The sequence below is a fragment of the Colias philodice genome, chromosome 19, assembly GCF_061535455.1.
Source record: "Colias philodice isolate Cphi_HAF_F1 chromosome 19, ilColPhil1 Martin Lab GWU primary, whole genome shotgun sequence".
Taxonomy (NCBI): Eukaryota; Metazoa; Arthropoda; class Insecta; order Lepidoptera; family Pieridae; genus Colias; species Colias philodice.
This window is the reverse complement of record NC_143104.1, coordinates 7,535,059-7,560,639: the sequence shown is the minus strand read 5'-3', so window position 1 is coordinate 7,560,639 and position 25,581 is coordinate 7,535,059. Positions and strand designations below refer to the sequence as shown.

General features: G+C 33.0%; 1 protein-coding gene across 1 annotated transcript in view; it reads right to left on the bottom strand.

Moving 5' to 3' along the window:
* Positions 1–320: 320 nt before the first annotated feature.
* The window catches only part of CrzR (corazonin receptor), a 49,051-nt gene continuing 23,790 nt past the window's right edge, over positions 321–25,581 (bottom strand). Inside the window, exons 2-6 of the mRNA XM_089707259.1 lie at positions 22,967–23,662; positions 19,331–19,514; positions 18,827–19,023; positions 17,208–17,326; positions 321–933 (exon numbers count right to left, since the gene is read on the bottom strand). Coding sequence (XP_089563385.1) covers positions 804–933; positions 17,208–17,326; positions 18,827–19,023; positions 19,331–19,514; positions 22,967–23,626 — 1,290 coding nt within the window. The 5' untranslated portion in view covers positions 23,627–23,662 and the 3' untranslated portion in view covers positions 321–803. The remainder of the gene's footprint in view (positions 934–17,207; positions 17,327–18,826; positions 19,024–19,330; positions 19,515–22,966; positions 23,663–25,581) is intronic.

Below are 25,581 nucleotides of genomic sequence, written 5' to 3'. Positions count from 1 at the left end.
ATTATCTTACCTACTAAATAAATAATATTACGTTACTTTACAATTATTTCTAGGACCAGATATTTCCATCATTATTTTTAATTATAAATCTATACTAATATTATAGGTAAATGCGAAAGTAACTCAGTCTGTCTGTTACTCAATCACGCCTAAACTACTGAACCAATTTTCATGAAATTTGGTATGGAGATATTTTGATACAATAGAATCCTTTCTCGGGTATCAAAATATAGGATAGGTTTTATCCCGGAAATCCTACGGGAAAGGGGTTTTATTTGAAAACGCGGGCGAAGCCGCGGGCGGAAAGCTAGTATGTAGTAAATAAATTGGTAACATTTAGTTACATATTTTCTTCTATAGGGTTATTTTGCGCAAGTCATATTCTGTTGTAAATATCAGTATAATCAGTGTTTATATTTATCGTATCTCAACATTCTTAGAATAATTATTCAATACACTTATGTGTTGATTTTAAGAAATTAATTTAAATTATTAATAGATAACCTCAATTATTATGGTTAAGTTTATGATATTATAATAAAATATTATAAAAGATGATTTTAAACAAATGTATGATTTTCGTGCTTCTTGGCATTCTACTTTTTTATTAATATAGGTAGTAATATGTTATCATAGGTAACAATATACTAACGTGTTAAACACTAATACTAAACACACACACACGTAACTATAATATTTTATGCACAAATCACGGAATAAATTAATATTTACAAACACTATGAACATTCCTTGCTTTCTTCGCGAATGGTCCATTGATCAACACGTGGCTTATTAACGTTTTGTTATAAAAGACTGACGTTCTGTCCGTTTGTATATTTCGCTGAGGACCGTAGAGATCGGATCGTAGTAAGTCTTACTGAAGACGTTTGCTCCCCACGACGGAACATGGAGGCATGGTGACCACCGGATTCTCTGAAAAATAATATTAATATTAACCTATACTAATATTATAAAGTTGAAGAGTTTGTTTGTTTGAACGCGCTAATCTCGGGAACTACAGGTCCGATTTGACTAATTCTTTCGGTGTTAGATAGCCCATTTATCAAGGAAGGTTATAGGCTATATATCATCACGCTACGACTAATAGGGGTGGAGCCACGGGGGTGAAACCGCGCGGAGCAGCTAGGGTTTTGATAAAAACATAATTATTGGTTTTGGGATTTACAATTGAGATTATATTTAATTAAGACTGATACGTTGTCAAGTTTAACCTCCCAAATATGTTCCTGATAATATCATAATTTAAATAAAAAGAATTAAACTATTAAAGGGTTTTTTTTACAAACATATTATAAGAGATACGCCTTAAAGTAGACACATAGAATTGTGAAACATTTTACAAAAATATATTTTCATTCCACTTAAGAAATCAGTGTGCTAAGATTATTCGTATTTAATTTTTGTATCAGACTTCAACGTAAAAGAGAACGAAACATTTTCAGCATTTTATAGAGAATTTTCGTTTCTTATTTAAATAAAAATAACGTGAACAACATTTTAACTTCAAGTTTTTCTAGATTACATGTTTAATTACCATAAATTTATTCGCTCGTAAATTTCAAAACGCGATAAGTATTTTCCTGTCTCAGATATTCCCTTTTACTTATCTCCGTGAAAAATTAGGATACTTCAACAGATATGAGGAATAAAAATCACAAAAAGATTTGGTGATGTAGCGCAAAGAAAACGTTTAACAAATTTAGTATTATTTTCCTCACAAGAGTATTCTTTGAATATATTTTAATAGTAATTGCTATATAATTTGTCAGTCTGTCTGTCTAAGTTAATTGACAGGGTCGGCCTCCGATTATAACTGGAAATTTCGCGGTAAGGCAAATAATTTATTATCATCACTTACGCCGTTTTGCGTTCCTTTTGGTGGTTCGTTAGCTTAATGACTTCATTATATTATTAATACCTAATCAATATTATAATAAATAAATATTATAAAGCTGAAGAGTTTGTTTGATTACTTTCTTGAACGCGCTAATCTCCGTAACGACTTCAAAAATAATTTCACTGTTAGTTATTCGATAGTCTTTAACATTTATCCAGGAAGGCCAATAATAGTCTATGTTATCACCAAACATATACAATAAGAGCGGAGCAATGTGAGTAAAACTGGGAGGCACAGTAATAAATAAAAGAGTAGGAAAATTTGAAATGACATCATCAAATTCAAAAGCATGTAACCGTTCTCAATCATCCAATTAAGCATCAGACAATTTAACAATAAAAAAAAACACTATATTATTTAATTGGTTTGGCTATTTCCATAAATGGAACAATTATTACCAGTAAAGGTCTTGAGTCAAAGTAAAGTTATAATTGAACTAAAAAGCTGTTTATAAGACGTTTTGCTAACGATTTGGCTCGAATAATACCTAAATTATTACCTAACTTACCTCGCTCTTACGTTGAAGTTTTAAGTTATTCAGTTTCAAATTTAAGTTGGATACCTTTATTTTATGTGAACTTTTATTTTACCGCTGATTCTATAACCTGTGCTATAACTATGTCAATTAGTATGAATAATAAAATATACTTCGCTATATTTTACTACATCATGAGAATTTGGCACATTAAATATTCAAATGCAACGTTTTTAATATAACCTCCTCCTTTTTTTGAAGTCAGTTAATAAAATGAGCTAATTTAGAAGTCTTTATCCTTGTCGATAGAACTTCAATAATGATGATATAATGTGACAAAATTTTCATATAAAAATTTTGGGATGATTGCAATATTGTCCTCTAAACTATGAAGGATAGCTTCAAAGGTATTGTTGTATGTAATATTAATTATTATAATGTGGGTACTTGGATATACTTTATAAAAATGTAATGACTTGTTCATTATAATAAAGAGTTAAACACAACATGGTGTCAGGTGTGAAAATAATTGCAAATTAAGTGAATAATTAGTATATACAAATGAGATATTGTTCATTAAAAAAGTTAATAAGTATTTGTGAACATGGCAAAGAGTGATAAAGATTTAAGTTGCATCAATAATGCGATACAACAGCCAGCGGCAATGTTAAGTCATGGCAATATGGCGGAGAATTGGCGAGATTGGAAGAAATGTTTTGATTGGTATTTAATTGCATCTGGAAGAGAAAATGCCCCTGGACGTGAGAAGTGTGCTTTATTTTTACATTCAATTGGTAAATGTGGACGTGAAATATATGAAGAACTCGATTTTCAAAGTAGTGAGATTAACAAATATGACGTATTATGTTTGAAGTTTCAAGAACGTTTAGACCCGAAGAAGAATATTAATTACGAGCGTCATTTGTTTTTCGAGTGTTATCAAAACTCAGATGAATCTTTCAAAATTCAAAATTCAAAATTATTTATTTCGTTTCCTTTACATTCGTCTTAAACAAATTTGTGATTGGAACACTCCTAGTAAGCAAATAAAATGCTTGTGTCAGGAGGTTCCGCTCTTCCTTAACACTAGATTACAGAAACAGAAATAATACAATATGAATGAATACAATGCAAAAACATAAAAGAAAAGAAAGAATTCAATAAAATCTCTGTGTGTGTATGTATGTGTATGTGTGTGTGTATGTGTACGTGTGTGTGTGTGTGTGTGTGTATGTGTGTGTGTGTGTGTGTGTGTGTGTGTGTGTGTGACAGCACGTTTATTTTTTATATTGGAGCAAAGCTTCGGTATCTGAGTAGCTTAAAGGTTTCAACCATTCCGTTAATACTTTTTTACATTTTTTATTGAGCAATTTACCTACATTTAATTTTTTATTTATTTTATTGTACAAGTTTGAAGATTGAGCAGCGAATTGTGATTTAGCAAAGGATGTTTTAGTATGCGGAATTTTAATAATATCATTTCTTCTATCAAAATCTAGCGAAGGATTAGATAGCAAATTTTTGTGAGTTTTTAAGACAGAGTTTAAAATATACAATTTTCTAACAGACAAGAGACCGCAATGTTTATATAAATCTTCTGTAGGAAATCTAGTTGGTTTATGGAACATGACCTTCAATAAGCATCGCTGGCCCCTCTCAAGAGATATTATTTTAGATTTATTGGCACCACCCCATATTGAAATACAATAGGTGAGTATAGATTGAGCCAGAGCAAAATATACTTGATTTAATAGTTTTACTGTAGCCACATCACGCAGTAATTTAAAAACCCATATAAGTTTGCGGAGCCTTCCGTTAACAAAATCAATTTGATCATGCCACGAAAGCCTGTCGTCGATAACGACTCCCAGATACTTAACGGAACGTAATCGCTCAAGGATATCGCATTTGCAGCTCGTTGAGTTTCCTGTACATTCCTGGTGTATTTTTAAAGTTAGGCTACTTTTTGGTTGAGATCTCTTATTTAATGAAAAACATACGTAATTGGTCTTTTTAACATTCAATGTCAAGAGATTTGTTTTTAACCATTTGGCTACTACCAAAAGTCCTTTTTCAGCAGAATTAAAAACTGTCTCCCAACATGAACCTGTAAAAACTATGGCAGTGTCGTCAGCATATGAGAAGACTTGACCTCCTTCAATATTTAGATTTAATAAACTATCAATATAAATTAAAAACAGCGTTGGACCCAATACGCTTCCTTGTGGAACTCCAAATGTTATGTCTGAATAATTACTTGTTAGATTTTGAATTTTAACACTTTGGCTACGGCCTAGTAGGTAGCTCTTAAAAAGTTTAAGTGGAGTCCCTCTGATACCTATATTTTCAAGTTTGTTTATAAGGGTGGGTAAAGAGACGGTATCAAATGCCTTTTTAAGGTCTAAAAAGACAGATAAACACTTTTTACCATGATCAAGTTGTTTAGAGACTAATGTTGTAAGTGAATCAATGGCATTTTCGGTTGAGATCCCTTTCCTGAAACCAAATTGTCTAGGTGATAAAAGTTTGAATTTAGTGAGATAATTTATTAGACGAGTGTTTATTAATTTTTCAATTACTTTTGAGATTGCAGATAAAACAGAAATGGGCCTATAATTGTTGACATCGTCTCTCGCACCACCCTTATAAATAGGTGTTACTAAAGATCTTTTAAGCATGTCGGGAAATGAGCCAGTTTTAAAACAAAGGTTTGCAAGATGACTAATTATAGGTGAAATTATATTTTTGGAAATTTTTAGAAATTTTGTTGGAATATTGTCCCAACCAGGCGCACTCTCCGACTTTAATCTCGAGATGATACTCTCAACTTCCGCTGGGTTTGTATCTAATAGTACAAAGGAAGACGAGTGACGATTTTGAACGGGGCTATTGTTATGTAGCATAATCTGTGGCTCATTATTAATTATATTGTTTGCTAGATTTTTCCCTATGGTCGCAAAATAGTCATTGATGTATTCGACTGCTTCATTTGCGGTTGGTTTAATTTTAAGTAAGTGATCGTTAGTAGATTTATTATTTTTAATGTAAGTTATATTTTTTATTGTGTTCCAAAGTGCTTTAGGATTATTTTTGTTCAGAGACAGCTGTTTTATGTCATATTTACGTTTTAGTTTTTTAATTAACTTGTTACAGAAATTGCGATATCTAATATACGAAATTTTTAAAATTTCATCATAAGGAGCCGATTTTGATTTAGCTTGCAATTTATTTCTGTTCTTAATACATCGCAGAATTCCAGGTGTTATCCAGGGTTTGATGCAGCGCTTTGATCTTGGTACATGTTTAATTATTTTACTCTCAGCCAGTGAATGCCTTATCTGCGTAGTTAGTTTTTCTATAATAATGTCCGGATTTTCGCTTAACAAAAGTACAGATAGATTTTTTTCTAATAATTTTGTATATGCCGTATCGTAATCAGTAAACTCGAAAGTTGCTCGATTAGACTTATTATTATAATTATTTGATTTTAAGGAACGTAGTGCTAGAAATGTACAACAGTGGTCGGTTATAGTAGTTGTAAAAATAGCAATGTTAGCAGTGTACTTCTTGTTATTAAACTTAATCATAAAGTGATCCAAGCAACTATTTTCTCTAGTCGGGAGATTATGACCAGGTACTATACCATGCATTGCAAGCATATTCAAATATTTTTCTCTATTATTAGTATCATATGAGATTTCATTTTGCTTGGATATCAAATTTATATTTATGTCTCCAGTTATAATTATATTCTCAGATGTAATCGTGTCTAAGTAAGAGTCTAATGAGTTTATGAAATCAGACGCATTTGTTTTGGAGGGTGATCGATATATACCTAAAATAGTAGTATTTAAAATGTTGATTTGGATACATGATGCATGAATTAATTTAATTTCCTGGATGATAGGCTTAAGATTGTCTTTAACATAGACCACGACTCCGTCATTTTGATTAAGGTGATTAGTGGATTCGAAACAGGTGTACTGATTTAGTTGTGGAATGTTCTTGTGAATATTTAAGCGGCATTCAGTCAATACCAAAATATCAGCATTAAAATTGAGATTAGATAGGTTAACTAGTAAGTCGTCGAAATTAGAATAAATACTTCGAATATTTTGTGAAATTATTGTCACGTCCTTTTTATTAATTTGAAAATGATTTTCTAATTCATGCATATCGCATTTGACCGAAAGTGTTATATTAGTTTTGTCGATGTCATTTATTGTTTGTAAATAGTTATCCATAACCAGTTGAAGTATACAGTTTTTGTTTTAGATAATTCGTGATAGCTTTTATATAGCAACTAAGCACCTTAGGTTTAAGAGATATGTGTTTTACAGCAGATATATTGTAAATAATTTGACGGTAATTAATGAATTTAAAGTGTTTTATTTGGAATGGTATTATGACTCGAGAGGTCGTACTGTTTGGTTGTGATTCATATATTATAATACTTTGTGGGTAATTGTGAGAGATGTGTGAGTGTGTGATTGAGTACAAAAATTTTTTCAATGATTTTATAAAAAAAGAATAACTTAATACTATACTTAAAATTTTAAGTAGTGGATACATATTATGAAGGTAGATCAGGAGAACCGTGGAGTTAATTTTAGAACTATAAAATACTGGAACGATTCTTCGGTAGTGGTTGCTTATTGATAGTCATTTATCCTTCACTAAATCTTGTACTTGTGCCTCAGACTTTATCAAGATGATTGAAGATGTGTCATTTTTACGAATGTACACTTTTCCATATGCAGTCCAGCAATATTTGTACAGTTTTTGTTTAACTAAGTCTCGAGCTAGGAAATATAGGCGAGCTCCCTTAGCTGTTAGTTGGTTTGAAATGTATATGGGTGTATCTTCAAAAGTACGAAATCCTAAGTGCCTTGCACATAACTTGTTTTTAGTTTTAAAATTGTATTCCTTGCACATCTTAAGAATGTCGTTTTTTAAGATCGTTGAAGAAGTTTCAACCACAATAGGCATATTCTTTGCATCCTGCTTCTTGCCGCGTACTCTGTATATATCTTTTATATCAGATTTATTTAAATCACACCCAATCGTTTTGGAGAGGCACATAACCATGTCTACTAAATCAAGTTTGGTTTCATTTGGTTTTGATGGAACATTTTTTAATTCGAAATTGGGCTTTCTATTTTCTTGTTGTAGATTTTCAATTTTGTCTTCCAAACTAATTATGTATTTATGGTCTTCCTTTATTTTATCTTCTAACTTTTCGATCTTATTTTTCATCTCCTCGTTTTGGGCGGTCAAAAAAGCAAGGGCATTTTCAATGTTAATGTTTGTCTGTTTTATTTCTGTTAGCGCTGTGGTGTTATTTTCAAATCCTTGCTTTTGCGCTTTGAAGACAGACTCTATCATATGCTTCATCTCTTCTCTTAAATCTGATAAGTCAATTTCTTCCGTTACCCGTTTTCTCTTATTGCGCTTAGCGACAAAGTTTGGTGGTGTATTACCAGCGGGAATTTCTGAGTCCGAAAATGACTTATCTCCTGAGACGTCCATGATTATTAAAACAGATATGCAAATAGATATATGGATGTATCAATATATCCCAAAACGCTTATAATTCGTATTAGTGAAAAATAGCACTTTCTATAGCGAAAAGTAAACTGGCTCTTACACTATTTTCAGGCTCCTGTGCTATAATCCAACGAGGTAATAATCATCTATCCAATCAGGCACACATTAGGATGCGCAAGCGCACCATTCGTGCTGTTAGGAGGCGTGGCTTAGCACTGTCTTAGCACGTTAATTATGATTCGCTAATTGCAATTAAACAGGGGGCGTGTCCTTTAAGCAATTGGCTAATTAGCAGGCAATAACAAATGAGTTCGCTGAAGAATACTTTAGGAGAGGGCAATGACGTGTTCTCTTGCCTTTTGTTATAGTACTAGGAGCACAGAGTTAGTGGCTGGTTCGGATGTTGATTGGTTAATCGTCAAGCTTGAGAAGGATGGACATAATATTATGCAGGTGACTCACGTGAAGCTTGGTGGGGTAGCTCGGCAAGCTTATGCGTGATTTTACGCGAACCTCCTTGAATTTATGCGTTCCTATTATTTGCACTGATTTTATACTGATTTAAATTGAATTTAAATTAAAATAAATGAAGAATACGTGACACGTCCGTTTGCTTTTGCGTCCAAGGGGGAAGAGTGAGTGTTGAGTTTCGAATGTTATTTTGCACGTTTAAAAATACAAAGTAAAGTGTGTTCATTTGGGCAACTAAGAGATAGCCTCATTTTAACGCAGTTAATACGAGGAATACGAGATGCACAGTTAAGGGAGCGTCTTTTAAGAAAAAAGGATTTGGAATTGAATGACGCAGAATCGTGGTGTCGAGCGGCGGAGGCTGCGAGTCATCAAGCGGGCCGAGTCGACGCGCCCGCGCCGCCTGCTAATAAAATTGTAATTGATACACAAATTCCGGGAAGTTCATCGAGTTGTATGAATGAAGTGAGGAGTGCGCGTTCAATGGTCGGTCGTGACGTCGAGGTGGAGGCGGTGAGTTCGCGCGGCGCGCGAGCGAGGGCGAGCGGCGGCTGGCACGGGCCCGCCTGGCCGGCGCGGCCGCAGCGCGCGCTTGCCGCGCCGCAGCATCAAGGTCATCAGGTGCGGCGTACGCGTCCGAAGTGCGCCTATTGTGATCGTATGCATCAATATAATAAGTGTCCCGCTTTTAACGTAAGTTGTTATAGATGTGATAAACGTGGACATTTTGCAAAGTGTTGTAGGTATAGTGCGGTATCGTTACGCGAAGTGAATCGTTCGACCCCGCCGTCAGAGGGTTCAGGTGAGGAATATATAATAAACGGTATTGAAATAAACACGATAGACGGACACGCTTGGTTCGATTATGTTTATGTAAATGGCAAAGCGGTGATGTTTAAGTTAGATAGTGGAGCCGATGTTTGTGTAATGTCATTGTCTAGCTATTTATCCTCAGGATTTAGTAAAAGAGATTTATTGAAAACTAATGTAATTCTTAAAGAGGTGAGTAAAAATAAATTAAGTGTTATTGGTTACTTTATGGCCTCGATTACATATAAGTCTTTAAAAATGCATGAAAAAATATTTGTTTTAAATCTAAATTGCAGTAACTTGTTATCGAGAGATGCTTGTGTCAAATTAAATATGATTATGAGAATTAATGAGATAAAAAATTGTAATATAGACTTTTTCGTGCAATATAAATCTGTGTTTGAAGGAATAGGAGAATTACCAGGTTTTCATAGAATTATTGTAGACGAGAGGGTTCCTCCCGTAGTACGGAGTGCAAGAAAAATACCTATTAAATTAAGACCTAAGTTAAAGGAGGAGCTCAATCGCTTACAACAGCTTAACATTATAATGCCTGTTAGTGAACCCACCGATTGGGTGTCAAATATAGTATTAGTGGAAAAACCGGATGGTAAATTACGCATATGTTTAGACCCTAAGTTTTTAAATGAGGCAATTAAAAGATGTCATTTTCAATTGCCTACGCTTGATGAAATAATTGCAAACTTGTCTGGAGCTAATTATTTTTCCGTTTTGGACGCTAGTAAGGGATTTTATATGTTAAAATTGGATTATGATAGTTCTAAGCTATGTACTTTTGCAACACCTTTCGGGAGATATAGATTTTTACGATTGCCTTTCGGAATTAGTAGTGCGTGTGAGGTTTTTCATAGTGTAATGCATAGATTGTTTGCATGTGAAGGCGTTGAAACGTACGTCGACGATGTGTTGGTGTACGGTAAGACAAAAGAGGAGCATGACGAGCGGTTACATAAGGTGCTGCAGTGTGCTGTGGCAAATGGGGTAAGGTTCAACCGGGATAAATGTAAATTTGGGGTGAGAGAAGTTAAATTCCTAGGGCATATTTTTAATTCAAATGGGATTAAGCCGGATCCAGATAGAATTCGTGTAATAAGAGACATGAGTATACCTGTAAACAGAAAAGAGTTAGAGAGGTTTTTAGGGATGTCCAATTATGTATCTCGATTTATTCCTAATTATGCTAAATTAGTGGAACCGTTGAGATCATTACTAAAAAATAATGTACAATTCGATTGGCACGAAATACATACTAAAGCTTATAATAAAATTAAAACGTCCTTAATGAATGCGCCTTCTTTGAGATTTTATGATCCAAATAAACAAGTTACCGTCTCCGTCGATGCGAGTGCGTTCGGTCTCGGAGCGTGTTTGCTGCAAGAGGGGCGGCCCGTGGCGTTCGCGGCGCGCGCTTTAACACCTGCCGAGAGTCGCTGGGCGCAAATAGAGAAGGAGATGTTGGCGATAGTATATGGGTGTTCGAAATTCCATCAATTTGTTTATGGACATACTAACGTTATAGTGGAAAGCGATCACAAACCTTTAGAATCTATTTTCAAAAAACCACTGAATGATATACCTATTAGGTTGCAAAGACTGTTATTAAAATTACAACGATATTCGTTAAATGTATGTTATGTTCCAGGCAAACTCATGTTTATAGCGGACACACTGTCGAGAACTAAATTAGATAATTTACATAGTACTGAAGATAAAATTCAAAAGGATGTGGAAGGACATGTGAATCTTATTATTCAAAATACCGGTTTCAGTGATGAAAAACTGAAGTTAGTGGAGAATGAGACTAGGAATGATGTGGGGCTCTGCAAAGCGATGGATTATTATAAAACTGGTTGGCCTCACACGAAAGCGTTGTTAGATGGAAGCGCGAAGGTGTATTGGGATATAAGAGATGAATTTCACGTTATTAAAAATATAGCGTTCAAAAATCATAGAGTAATTATACCAACGAGTCTTAGAAAAGAAATGATAAATAGAATTCACGAGGGCCATCTAGGTATCGATAAGTGTAAAAACCGAGCTCGCGACGTGATGTGGTGGCCGGGCATGTCGGCGGACATCGAGCGGGCCGTGCGGCGCTGCGGCGTGTGCGCACAGCACCGCGCCGAGCAGCCGCGCGAGCCGCTGCTGCCGCACCCGCAACCGGACACTCCGTGGGAAGTGCTAGCCGCTGACATTTTTCAGATTAAAAATAAATATTTCATTTTGGTCGTAGACTACTATTCGAAATACGTGGAGGTCGCTTCATTGAGAGATATTACCTCCGGTTCGGTAATTAAACAGTTAAAGGATATGTTTTCTCGTCACGGTATCCCGAAGCGGTTAATTTCGGACAACGGTCTGCAGTTTACATCTGGGGAGTTTAAGAATTTCAGTGAGGCTTGGGGATTTCGACATATAACGAGTTCGCCTTATTATCCCCGATCTAATGGTTTAGCCGAACGTAACGTACAAACTGTTAAAAAATTATTAATTAAAGCCGAACAGGACGGCACAGATCCGTATCTAGCTTTATTAAATTTTAGAAATACGCCTATATCAGGGGAGATTTATTCATCGGCTCAGCTTTTGATGGGTAGGCGTTTAAATACTAGGCTACCCGTTTGTTCGAATCTTTTAAGACCGAAGCTTCCTTCCAGAGGGAAAGTAGCAATAAAACGTGCAGAAAAAACTAAAAAATCGAGCTCGTTCTACAATCAGCATACGCGAAAATTAAAGCGGTTAAATAACAATGATTTTGTACGTATTCGTGATGGGCAGGGAATGAGTCACAGCCGCTGGGTGCCGGCGCGCGTGGAGGGTCCGGCCGCGGAGCCGCGATCGTACTGGGTGCGCACGCCGGACGGCGCACGGTATAGGAGGAATAGGCAGCAAATTATTAAGACTGGCGTCGATCAGAACGAGCCTGTTTTAAATAAAAGTAAGAAACCTGATTATAGGCGTCCTATCGGCGATTATGATGATTTTGATGAAAGTTATGTCCAAAATAACAAGATTAATTCTTCTCCTACTGAGGTGTCGCAAAATACAAAATTTTATTGTACTCGTTCTGGAAGAGTAGTGCGTCCTCCAGACAGATTTCTTTATTAACTATATATGTAATTAATGTTTTAGTTTAATATGTAACAATAAAAAAAAAAAAAATAGTATCGGATGATGTAGTATAGGAATATGTGTATATCGAATGTTCTACTATTGTTTGGCTTTTGTGTTAAAGTATTTATAGGTTAAGTGCGAGTAATGTGTTAAATTTATGATTGAATGGTTATCATTAAATTTTGTTTAATGTAGCTGAGATGATTTATAATTAATGTCTATAGAATATCATCATACATGATGTTATGTTTTGCACTAATGGATAGATATAGATTATTGCAAACTAATTGATTGTTTAGCTAAACTTACTGTAATGAATGTACTCTATTGCTTAAGTGTATATGTCGCAGGGATATGATAAAAACAGTGATTTGCCCAAATCCCTAAGGGATTTGATCAAATCACGGAGGATGTTAAAATAACAACAAGTTTTTATCATTTCCCTAAGCAAATTTGGTGATTTGACAAATCCCACTAAAGAAATCTAGTGATTTGAACAAATCCCTAAATTGGTTCAGTGAAATGACAAAAATAACTTTTGTGATATTTTTAAGGTTTATTTTGTAAGATTACCTACATAATTATAATAATCAGGTGTATCACAGTGCAATAATAATCTCAAAAATCACCACTAGAACATAATTATTTGAGAAAAGAGAAACAAAAATTAAAAAAATATATATATAAGTAGAAAAACTTAACGTATTGCAAATATTCATTTATTAAAACACGGAGCAGATTTGTGGCAACGTGAATTACACAGAACATTATTTTTTTTACAGGCACATTTATTCGTTTTGCATCGTACTTTGGACTCTTGGCAAGAACACTGTTTGAATCCTTGACCTCCAAACAAAGATAATTTTCCTGCAATTTCACGCAAACTCAGCGTAGTCGATGGAACTGAATCGGTTAATGTAACTGTAGACAACTGAAGAGCGTTTCTTGGAAGCCAATCTTTTAAGATGCCAACTGAAGTACCGATTTGAAATAAATTGTTTTTCGTATCTAATACAATCCCCGTAATACTGTTTGCATCTAGTGGACCTCTGTCTACTTTTGGTACATCAACCAAAACTGTGGAACCAACTAATATATCCTTGAATTTCTTTGAACAAGTTTCTTTCATTTTATCAGCAGATCTTTTTAAATTTTGTGAAGCATCTTCCCTTTGCTCTTTAATTTTCTCTTCTTTTTGGCATAATAAGCATAGAACTCTCGACCCATATCCTTCTGCGCTTGTCGTAATGCCACATATTGCATGCACGGAATTTCCGCAAATGTCACATGAATGTGCTCCTGTAGATTCTTGTCCACAAACTATACAAATCATTTCTGGTACTCTCACAACCGATTTACTTTCTGATACAACAGGTGGTTCAACTGATAATTCATGTGTTAAAATAAGTGAAGTCGAAGTGTTATCTTCATTTGATTCAATAGTTAGTTGTTCCTCAGAAGTTATAGCGTTGTTATCAATTGATTCAGTAGCTAATACGTTTTGCTGTTTAAAAAGCTGATCCAAATCCTCTTCAGTAACTAACTTGTCAAGTAATTCTGTTGAAATATGAGTAGATCGGAGTCCTGTTTTTGGTTCTGTTCCAAATAACGCCTTGTAAGGTGAACGCTTAATGGTACGATGAAAGGAGGAATTCTTTTGAAATTGAACAAAATAACAGCCGATTGCCCAATTTTTACTGTCATTGTCAATTAACCAAGCCCGTAACATCGCTTCGACATCTTGGTTTGCACGCTCAACTGACCCTTGGCTCGCAGGATGTCGAGGTCTACCATTAATAATTTTGCATGTTGGCCACATGGTAGTTAATTCTTGAATGATTGCAGCTGTAAACTCACGGCCATTGTCACTTTGTAGTATATGGGGACAACCTACTTCCAGGAAAATCTTTAAAAGTTCCATTGCTACTTCAGCTGCTCTTTTTGAAATCAATGGTCGCAGAAAACTGAATTTTGTTGCATGATCTTGATAATGTAATAGCCATTTATAATTCCTGTCGGGGGTCGACTGTAGGTCAATCAAATCAACCTGGCCGCGATGGTTAAAATCATTAGAGACAATCGGGCAAACAACAATACCTTTTCTTGGAAATTTCTTCTTAGATTGACATACCGTACACAGTTTCAAAAATTCTAATACAACAGAAGTGGGAATTAAATATCTGGATTTCAAATTGTACAGCATTTTATCTCTGCCACCGTGGCCCGTCGCTTGATGGGTCTCACAAAGTATGGCATAAAATTCATTTGGAGGCACTATCTTAACCACTGAGTCAGAAGCAAGCTTTCTTTTTAATATCAAAAACTTGGTTGTCCCTACCTCCATTACATCATATTTGTTACCGTAATAATATTGCTTGTTTGTTCTCTTAAGATTCAGTACTGGAGCTGATTTAAATTGTTCAATCGCTGTAATCGCCTCTTCTATCCTCTCTTGAGTCCATAACGGTTTTTCTTTATCATGCCGCCCCTCTATAAACGTCTTAATAGCTTCATTAAACTGTTCCTCACACACAAACTCAGTACGAGGCTGATTTTGTTCCATATTCAAAGCCATTATTTATAATTTACGTAAAATTATAATCAAAAGTGCGTGCGTCCGTCTCTGATAGTATTTAAAACTAACTGAAACCGCGTGCGGGCGGCCGCGGGTGAGTGCGCGGTGGAGCAGGGGGCGCAGTCACTGACAAGCAAGCGCGAGCGCGACGTAAACAAGAACTGGACATGTTTTATTATCATTTCACTGAATAAATTTAGGGATTTGTCAAATCACTAGATTTGCTTAGGGAAATGATAAAAACGTGTTGTTATTTTAACATCCTCCGTGATTTGATCAAATCCCTTAGGGATTTGGGCAAATCCCTGTTTTTATCATATCCCTGCGACATATATATAAGGTTCATTGTAAAATTAGTATCGTTCGTCAGCAAATTATTTTATTATCCTTGTGTTATATCTTATTGAAAGGGGAAGATGTTGTATGTAATATTAATTATTATAATGTGGGTACTTGGATATACTTTATAAAAATGTAATGACTTGTTCATTATAATAAAGAGTTAAACACAACAGGTATATTGTTCAAGATTATATAATTGAAACGATTATACGATATTGGATTTTAGTGAAATAATTCGCAATATCATTGCAAATCACACAACAACAATGATCTGATATTCACCTGAAATCATATTCCATTTCATTCAAATAAAATCAAAGTCTTTGTTTATTTTCCATCTTTTCCATTATACGACAAACAACAAAGTCTTTGCCGAGATTATTAACATTACTTTTAATAACTTATGAAAAGCTGTAAATATAAGAGAAAGAACTTGCCAAGTCCCAGAAAATGCGGGATGGAATATTACAATAAGAATACGATATGAGTTTTGTTAATCCCAAGAACGCGTGTGGAAAGCCCCTAAGCCATCCTAAGTAAAGAACTGTAAATGGAACTAACCACGATGTGATCACGTCTGAATGTGCCTTACTAAATAAACCATTTTTTACAAGTGCTCTGACATTGCTTGTGTGTTAAATGTTGCCGACTTAGATATATTTTAAAAAAGGTAAGTTAATTTCTGAAAGGGACTTTTATGTAACTAGCTATGCCCTGCGGTTTTACCCACAGTGCTCCGCTCCTGTTGATCTTAGCATGATGATGTATAGCCTATAGCCTTCCTCGATAAAGGGGCTATCTAACACCGAAATAATTTTCCAAATCGGACCAGTAGTCTTGCGCGTTCAAACAAACAAACAAACTCTTCAGCTGTATAATATTAGTATACCTAGACACAAACTTCGATTTATCTTTCTTATTTATAAATCCATATCTAACAAACAATCGTTATCTTTTCAAGCGTTAAATTTAGATATTGTTTATATTTAGACACATTTACGTTCAGCGTCATACTAAACCCGCGAAAATGATAGTCGTCATCTACACCGAAATGTTTTATTGTCATGTAAACGACGACGCCTTTGCTTGTATGGCCACCCACTTAAGCCTACATTAAACCTATCAAAATGTTCATGGACCCATATCATTTCTATTTAATGGTGGCCTTTCATCAAAAGTACTTTAATATAAGTGATATGAAAGGAAATAATCGTATTTCAGCTAAGTTTACGCCTTTGTAGTTCGCGTGATCTCACGGCACGATAATTTCCTATAAGGTGTGGTTTAAAGGGCTATGTCACGTAGATTGATTTCTAACGAAATTAATTGTGTAATAAGAATTTGTACAAATTGTTTCAAGTATTTAGTTACTTCTGAAAAATCATCGGCATCATAATATATTAAATTTCAAAATAAATCAACTGTTCTGATAAATGTTCAACAACAAGGAATATAATTAAAATGTAAACAAATATTATCACATATTAATCAAAATTAAAGATAAAAAGAACGGAGCATTTCCGTTGCTTTGATAATAACTGATGAATAATTGAGTTATCAATATGAAATTATAAAACATTCTGCAGTATAAAAATATTTTATAAATCACTTCGTTTGCAATACATTGCAATGAGTGTGAAATAAATCTTAATATAGTCTGATTGAAATAATATGGTTATAATATTATGTGCAATTATATCAATTAATGAAAAATAACGTGTAGATATTATTATATTAAGATATTATAATAGCAGGGCCTATTTTATCTATATAAAAATATGATTGAAAACTATAGTACATACGCAACCTTTTACCTCAATTGTTCCTCCTAGTGAGAGAAATTTTAAACTAAACAAAGGAACAAAAGAAGAAAATATAACACTTGTATGTGAATTCAATAAATTCAATGTAACAGAAGTAATGTAAATACTTACTTATCACTATTACGGGAACGTTTTCTCGGCCACAAGTGAAAAGCTCCATAAATAACGGGGTTGACTAGACTATTCGACATTCCAAAGAAAAATATCCCCGATAACAAATCTTCGCTGAGCTGTAAAAAACTATTAAAATAACTGGCGAGCACTTTAATGTTATAAATGATCCTACAAAAGGGATTAATTTCTAGTACGACCCACGTAACGTATTGGGATGAAAATATTTTGGCAATATTATCCTTTAATGCGATTAAAATCTGACCTTGTTTATATTAAAATAGACAAAGGTACCTACGCATGAAAAGTGCTATCGATTATGAGGAAGTGATATTAGTCCAGTCTGTGGGGAAATACCTTAAAAACCTTAGTAACTTTTTACCTTTAAGACTTACAGAATAATCATGTATGAAAAAAATGTAAATAATTTTGTCTTCTTTGAACCCCTCATAGACACTTTTGTGATTTAGTAAACAATTAAGAAGTTATTTAAAATATACCTAATTTTAGCACCTTTAATTCAAGATGGCGGCTAGCGCCTGGGTCCGTCAAGGTCGAAAACTTGGATTTTTATTAACCTTTCATACCTAAACAATATTGTTTCAAAACATTTTCTACGCCACCTTTTGTAAAGCATAAATACCTACAGACTGGATTAATCTAAATTGTGTTTACAATTTTAATGCTGTCATATAAAGATAACATTATGTTATTAAAATTTTATGTTATCTATGAACGCAATTTATTAAAACAGCTTGTACCGTAATATTACTAAAGTGTTAAAATAACTTATACTGTAATTTATTTAAGTGTCCATTACAAAGCAAAGATAAATAGAACAAACAGTTAAAATGAAACGTATAATTATAACAACCAAAGCCACGACCTATAAGTCAAGAACGATTTGCAATAAGAATAACAAGACAGTCACAATGCAATGGTATAAATTATAGTTTTCATATTGCACGGAAAAACTAGTGTAATTAATAATATAGAATAATCTAGAGTACCAAAATTTTTACATCTATTATATCGCTTCCAGTAAGGAAAACATTAAAAATGTATACGTTTCTAGCTTTGTAACGTAAGAGAGAAAAATGAAAACGAAGTTTATTATATTTCTGTTGTGTTTATTGTTCTTTCCCCTGGTGATAAAGTGACACAGAAATGGCTTTGACTACAAAAGGTTAAACTGTATTCATTGAATTCTGTTCCAATTCGAAATTATTGACTTCGTAATTATGAAAAATATTTCTCTGTGAAATTAGGGGCAGATTGGTTGACTTTGGTTTATTAGCTAGCAGATTACAATAGTAAAATTTGTTAAATTCCCGATGGACAAATACAACAATTTTGGATTAAGTATGTTACGGATTCACTGTATAGGAATGTGATTTCATATAACTTAATATTGTGTGGTGTAATTCATTTGTAATACTAGTCTCTCTACTCAACAAATAACAAAAATAAAATGTAGCTTATAATATAAATTTAGAAGTAATTAAGTATCCTTCCCTGTTACTACTGTTGAAACAACACTACCTATAAAAAAAATCTTTCCCTCCCATTGAAAAATAGATAAACAACTAATACTAGGTCTAAATAAAAATATTACTTACACCTTTATCAGGATTTAAAAATGTGAATATAATCATCATAACGTAGTAAGGAGTCCACCATATTATAAAAGCGGCGACGATAACTATTGACATTCTCAGAGATTTCATCTTGGCTCTATCGATAAGTCTTCTCCTGTTCATATCGGGCGTTAGATATTTTTCCCGACGAGTCTCCGGTTGAAATACTTTCTCGCTTTCTAAAAATATAATATTTTATTGCCAACTTAAAGTTTAGTTTGAAAATAGTCGTAGTTTGTAACATGTGGACATTTTAAATGGAATGGAAGAAATATGTGTGAGATTTTTATAGTACACGACGAAGGGCTCAGAAATTATTTTACACTTTTTTCTGTAACAAATTTATCCTCAGAGCTATAGCTCTGAAATCAATAGTAATATATTACTATTGATTTCAGAACATCTTAAACAAACTTCTCGTCTTAAGAACTGATTTAAAAAGCAATTTTTCCAATTCTACAACATATTATTATTTAAACAACTTACTGGCAATAGTTCTAACAGTAGACACATACGTCGACATAAGTATGAGCAAGGGAAGTAGAAACATGAACACCAAAGACAATGTGGTATATGCTTGCTCCTGCCACCTCTCTGTATAGAAGCCGTGTGTCACACATTGGTAGAACTCTTCTACAAATGGGCCTTTGGCTACACGGAATACTACTGTCTGAAAAGGAAAATATGTTTAGAATAATAGATAGTTTTTAAGTTTAGAGTAAGGGATTTAATATCAATTAAGTCATTGAAAGCTGTATTTAAAATTATTTTCTAAAAATCAAATAGATACGAAAGTAAATTACTAATTATGTTGATGGTGCAAGGATAGTATTCTTTACTTGTTTTGTTTTATAGCTAGAAAAATAACGTTGCTTATTACAATTTTTTTAAACTATTATATAAAATATGCGTAACTATCAATAATTCTTAAAGCTAGCATTTTTCACTTAACATTAAAAGTAATATTTTGATAACAAACAGAACAAAATAAAATAAATGACTCCAAATAAAATTATAATTATTTTACTGCTAATTAAAGTGTCACGTGGTGGGCTATCCAAATGAATGATTGATTTTAATAATGAATTGATGTTGATATTATTTCATTTACCTCAATTTATGTTATGTTTTTCTTTGTTCTTCTTTCAATTTAGTAACTAAATCATAATATTATTCTTTGTTTAATGTGCATTATGCCATACAATGTATAAAACATTAATAAATAGTATGTATTAGGTACCTATAGTAAAACCTTTAGTTTAGCTTGTTAATAATTATCTTGAGTAAATATTTTAATAAGTGCTTATTCATAAAATAAATATCACAAACAAGTACGTAAATTATAAATAATAAAGATTACAATATAAAGTATCCAGTAACTATTTTCTCATATTTGTTTGAACTGTGGCCTTATTTATTGCATTTCTAACCTAAGATTGTTCATTTACGTGTCCCATATATATCCCCGGTTTACAAAACCATTGTTGTACATTGTATAATTAAACCAAAGTTTCATATTAAATTTATGTAATGCTGTACAATGTACATACTTACTAGATTTTGTTTAATTAACTTTTTATGACTTGACCAAGTTTGCATAAAATTTTAATTTTAATTTTACTTGTACTCAGATTAGACCAGAATATTAAATCATAGTTTTATCAATATCTAGTCTAGTATACTAACACGGAATTTGATCTAGCTTTTACATTATTTGGTCCAATAATAAGGCTTAAAGAAACCATTGAAGCGGTAAATCGTTTTGTCATCTAAACTCGTTTAACATTGAAGATATTCCTCTATTCAATTCTGACTTTCAGAAAAGAAAGATTAATGTTCCTGTATAGAAACGACAAAACTCACCGCAGATTTTATTGAAAACTATTCTAGCATATTATATTTTTATATTTATAGCATTGAGGTATTGACAATTCTGTAGCGTATTTAATTTTTTATTACGGTTGCTAGGCTCAAAGGTAGTAGGAGTCAATAGGAATGATAAATTCTAATACAAAGTTTCCTTTCGAAGTGGCTAAAAATATCTTTCAAAGATGGCTTTCAAAACGTATGAGAGTCTACTATGAGACTCTACTATAATATTATAATGATGAAGAGTTTGTTTCTTTGGTTAAATGTGCTAATCACAGGAACTACGGGTTCGATTAGAATAAATATTAAGGTGATAATAAAACATTTATCGAGGAAAAAGCTAAGTTCAATGGGAGCGAAACTATGGGGTGTAGTGGCTAATAATTTAGAATAAAGAGAGCTATTTAATTAGAATTATAGCTTTTATTCTTGTACACGACCCTTCTTGTTAAATTCGGTAAGTTTAAATAAATAATCTCTTCACACAGAAATTAAAAGCTATCGTTAAAATGATAGTAATGTTGTTTTTTATTTTATGATTTCTAGTTTACAGCTTACTTGTTTTAAGGCAATTTCACCGCGCGCTGCCTTAGTTTATTGTTGTCTATTTATTTGGGACTTAGTTGAAGTTTAAAGTGTTGCGTGTAGATTTCATTATTAATTTTTATTTTTAATTAAATTATTAATGGTACAAGTAAAGATAAGCTTAAAGCTGATTTTACAAATTAACGTGTAATGATAATAAAATTACACGTATCGGGCATTATTACAATCTTTTCAGATTAAAATGCCTCTACTTTAGTAAAAATAACATAGTGTTGTATTGTGGTAGTAAGTACTTAAATAAATTTGACTTACTTTCCAAAAAAAATACACATTGATTGCTAATTTCAGCTTATTTCTGATAATCATTCTGTAAAAAATAGTATTTTCAAAATGTGAAGATGCGAACAGGCTCCGTAATATTTAATTCCGTGAATAATTCAGGGTCAGCAAGGGTTATTATTTAAAAATTACCCCGCCTTACGGAAAATTAACAACTTCCAAAAGTATCTCAAGGTCACAATTTGTACCCTTATTCACCTACAAAGAAATTTAATTTATTCATACTTTACAAGTCAGTTAAAGGTTCTCTTTATAAGTCAAGTCTAAACAAAATAGTACCGGGAACGATAAAACTTCTTAGGGTTAAATTAATTATCCTAAACTTTATTCAGATATTTTCAATGGAAAACAATAAAACAGGCTTTGGCGTAATAATTACCTCGTCGGCATTTTATGCAAACCACTTCCGGGAAAATTAATAATTTGAAATAAAGCACACTTAATGAATAAAATTGGTATGTTATCTATATTTGTCTACATTGACTTAAAAATTTTACCCATATGATTTATTTTACGGCATGTACAATTCGTCATTCGTCGAAAAAATTACAAAAAATGTTTCACCACAGAATGTTACGGTTATGTTTTGTTTCGTTTTAAAGTAAAAACTTTTGTAATAAATTGCTGGTAATTAACATTCCGCCAAACCAACACAATAGAACATAAGCAACACAAACACTGATATAAATTGGATTTCTGTTCACGACTCTACAAAGATCTTATTTCGCTAAAGATTAAAGCCAAACAGTAGGATTAGGGAATAATAGATTTAAGTATTCCTGAATAAAAATAGCCTTACTTTGTGATGGAAAAAGAGGTCTACGTTACAGGTATTTTACATTGATGATTGACAAACATGAAGATTGATGACTAGCAGCCTGACATCACATTATGTTGAACTAGATCCTTTTATTTAGTACTGCGTGACACCTTCCTGTTCCTACCTTTATGTATCCATTTTCAGTTTGGCCTAATTTATTTTGTATGTTATAGTGTTTTTTTTTCTCTATAATTTAATATCTGCTTATTTACTTTGTATAAAATTATAGTTTCTGTTCGCGAAATCGTATTCGAAATCTTATTTTATGTGTTTGTTTGGAGAAATATAAAAATGTTATAAGTGATGATTTTTGATGTATAGTAATTTAAATATATAAATTATATTATCGTTATGTTTTTTTGCACTGTCGGAATATTTTTCTCTTCATATAAAAGCTAATCTTGTATGAATAAATTGTTACTTGTTAATCATACGAACTTTGAAGTCTACCGTATACTTTCTTATAAGATAATACAAATGTATGTTTGTATAATGAAATTCTTGCTTAGAATAATATATTACTTTTCCTAAAAATAAAACAAGCTCACCTGTGGTAAACTTAATAGGAAGCTTAAGATCCATGCAACAATAACTAGTCTAGTACTTCTAGTTGCAGTTGCCATACTCTTCATAGGATATTTGACAGCTAGCCATCTATCTACACCGATGAGAACCAGTATAAATGTACTCAAATACAGTGCGAACATTTGTAAGAACTTGAACAGTTTACATCCCACATTCCCCGCATACCACTGCACTGAAAACGACCACCCTGCTTCCCCCGCTATACAGAACACAGTGACAAGCAAGTCAGCCACACTAAGCTGAAAGATAAGGCTATATATAGCAGTCCATGACGGCCTAGCCCGCCTCCGACAGCGCTTTCCTCTTTGTACGCTTATCATCGTAGCGAAGTTTCCCAAGAAAGATAACAGAGCCATTACAGAAAGGACGCTCGCTCTCATTATGGTGCTCGGCGTTAATATAGGGGCGTGTTCTAAACACATAATCTCCGTGCCATTATATACGAAGACCTTGTTCATAAACTCCTCGTTCGATGTATTGTTTATCAAGTTGAACTCCAAACACTTCTCCACGGACCATGCGTCTGTGATCATCAATATGTTACTGAATTTTCTTTGAAGGGTGAGCTCCCGTGGATCGAGAAGTTCGTCATATAATGTGGTATTGTTGCCGACGCTCCCCATGTTTCGTCATACGTAATCAGTGTCTCGAACGGCAATCTGAAACAAACGTTATTATTTAAATTCAGCGTGTGTGAATCAATTCTGAAGTTGTACGGTTCGCATAACAATCATACTTGGAAATGTCTCAGGCTTATTATATTATAGCCACCTTTAAAAGATATTACAGAATATTAAATTATTTGATGAATGAAATATGCTTTAAATTGAATATGTCAAGTATTTCGAGAATTATCATACTTGTATGCGAACAGTTAATTGAAATATGTTTATCAAGACGAGCTTTGCAATTTAACGAGTGTTATTTTATTTTATTGCGATTGTCAAATCTCATTTATGTAATACATATTGAAATAGGTATGTAGAATGTAGATGCATTTAAAAAAAGTAATAACAAAAATACTAATGTAATATAATATCATGGTTACACAAATCTTACGAAATATTCAAAACGTATTTCTACTATAAAAATATAAATTTTTAAATATGTTAAACGAGAGTAAAGCATATTTTGAACAAATTTTTCTTAATTAAAAACTTCCAAATGTAGGTATTTCAGATTTTTAAATATTCATACGGTTGTAATTAAACATTTTCTGGTTTTAATGTAAATATATTTCAACCATAATTATCATTTTGCAAAGCGCTTCATATGAAATGTAATTTGGTTGAAGGGAACATGGTATTTCAAACGTTTTAACCGCTCAAACTTTCTGAAAAAAACCGCTCGGACAATTTCATGACAAACATTTTTCATTTAACAATAAACTCAAACTCAAACTCAAACTCAAACATTTATTTATTCAATTAGACTTCTTCTAGAAGCACTTTTGAAACGTCATTAAGTACATGTTTTTAACATTACCACCGATTCGGAAAGCAGTATCTACGGAGAAGAATCGGCAAGAAACTCCATAGTTGCTCTTTTTAATCATGTCAGATTTACAATTTTACAAATTACATAATATGTAATATCATAATATATTATCATAATATACCAAAGAACTGTCCTGTGGTTTTTACGCGACAACCCTCCATGGGTTTTTATCTTCCATATATTCCTTAATACTGTAATAGGCTCTCTTGACAAGTACATTTTTTATATAAGATTTAAATGTAGAACTACTAAACTCTTTAATATTATGAGGAATTCTGTTGTAAAAGCGTATACCTTGGCCCATAAATGAATTTTTAACTTTAGCTAGCCGGAATAATGGCATTTCAATTTTATTTCTGTTTCTTGTGTCATAACAATGTCTATCTCCTACTTTTGTGTGTAAGTAAGCGTTATTATGTACATATAAAATATTATTAAATATATACTGCGACGGTACAGTAAGGATACCAGTATTCTTAAAGAGATCTCTTAGTGAGTCTCGAGCACGCAAATTATATACAGAGCGTATGGCTCTTTTCTGTAATATAAATATAGTTTCTATATCTGCAGCCCTGCCCCATAGCAGGATTCCATAGGACATTATGCTATGAAAGTAGCTAAAGTAAACCAATCTAGCCGTTTCTTCATCGGTGAGATGCCTTATTCTTCTAACTGCATATGCAGCTGAGCTGAGCTTAGCAGCGGTGGTGGTAACATGGGCCCCCCATTGAAGCTTCTCATCTAATGTCAAACCAAGAAAAACAGTCGATTCCACAGGGTATAATACCTCCCCGTTTAAAATAATATTCCTTTGCACCTTTTTTACATTTGGGAGGATAAATTCTACACAATTTGTTTTTTTTGTATTTAATAGTAAATTATTAGCATTAAACCAATTGGATATGCGTAAAAGAGCAGAGTTTACTTCGTCAACATTTGTGTCATGTCTATCCACATTAAAAATTAATGAGGTGTCATCTGCAAACAGTACTATTTCACACATATCCTGCAAATAATAAGGTAGGTCATTAATATACACTAAGAACAAAAACGGTCCTAAGATAGATCCCTGCGGAACACC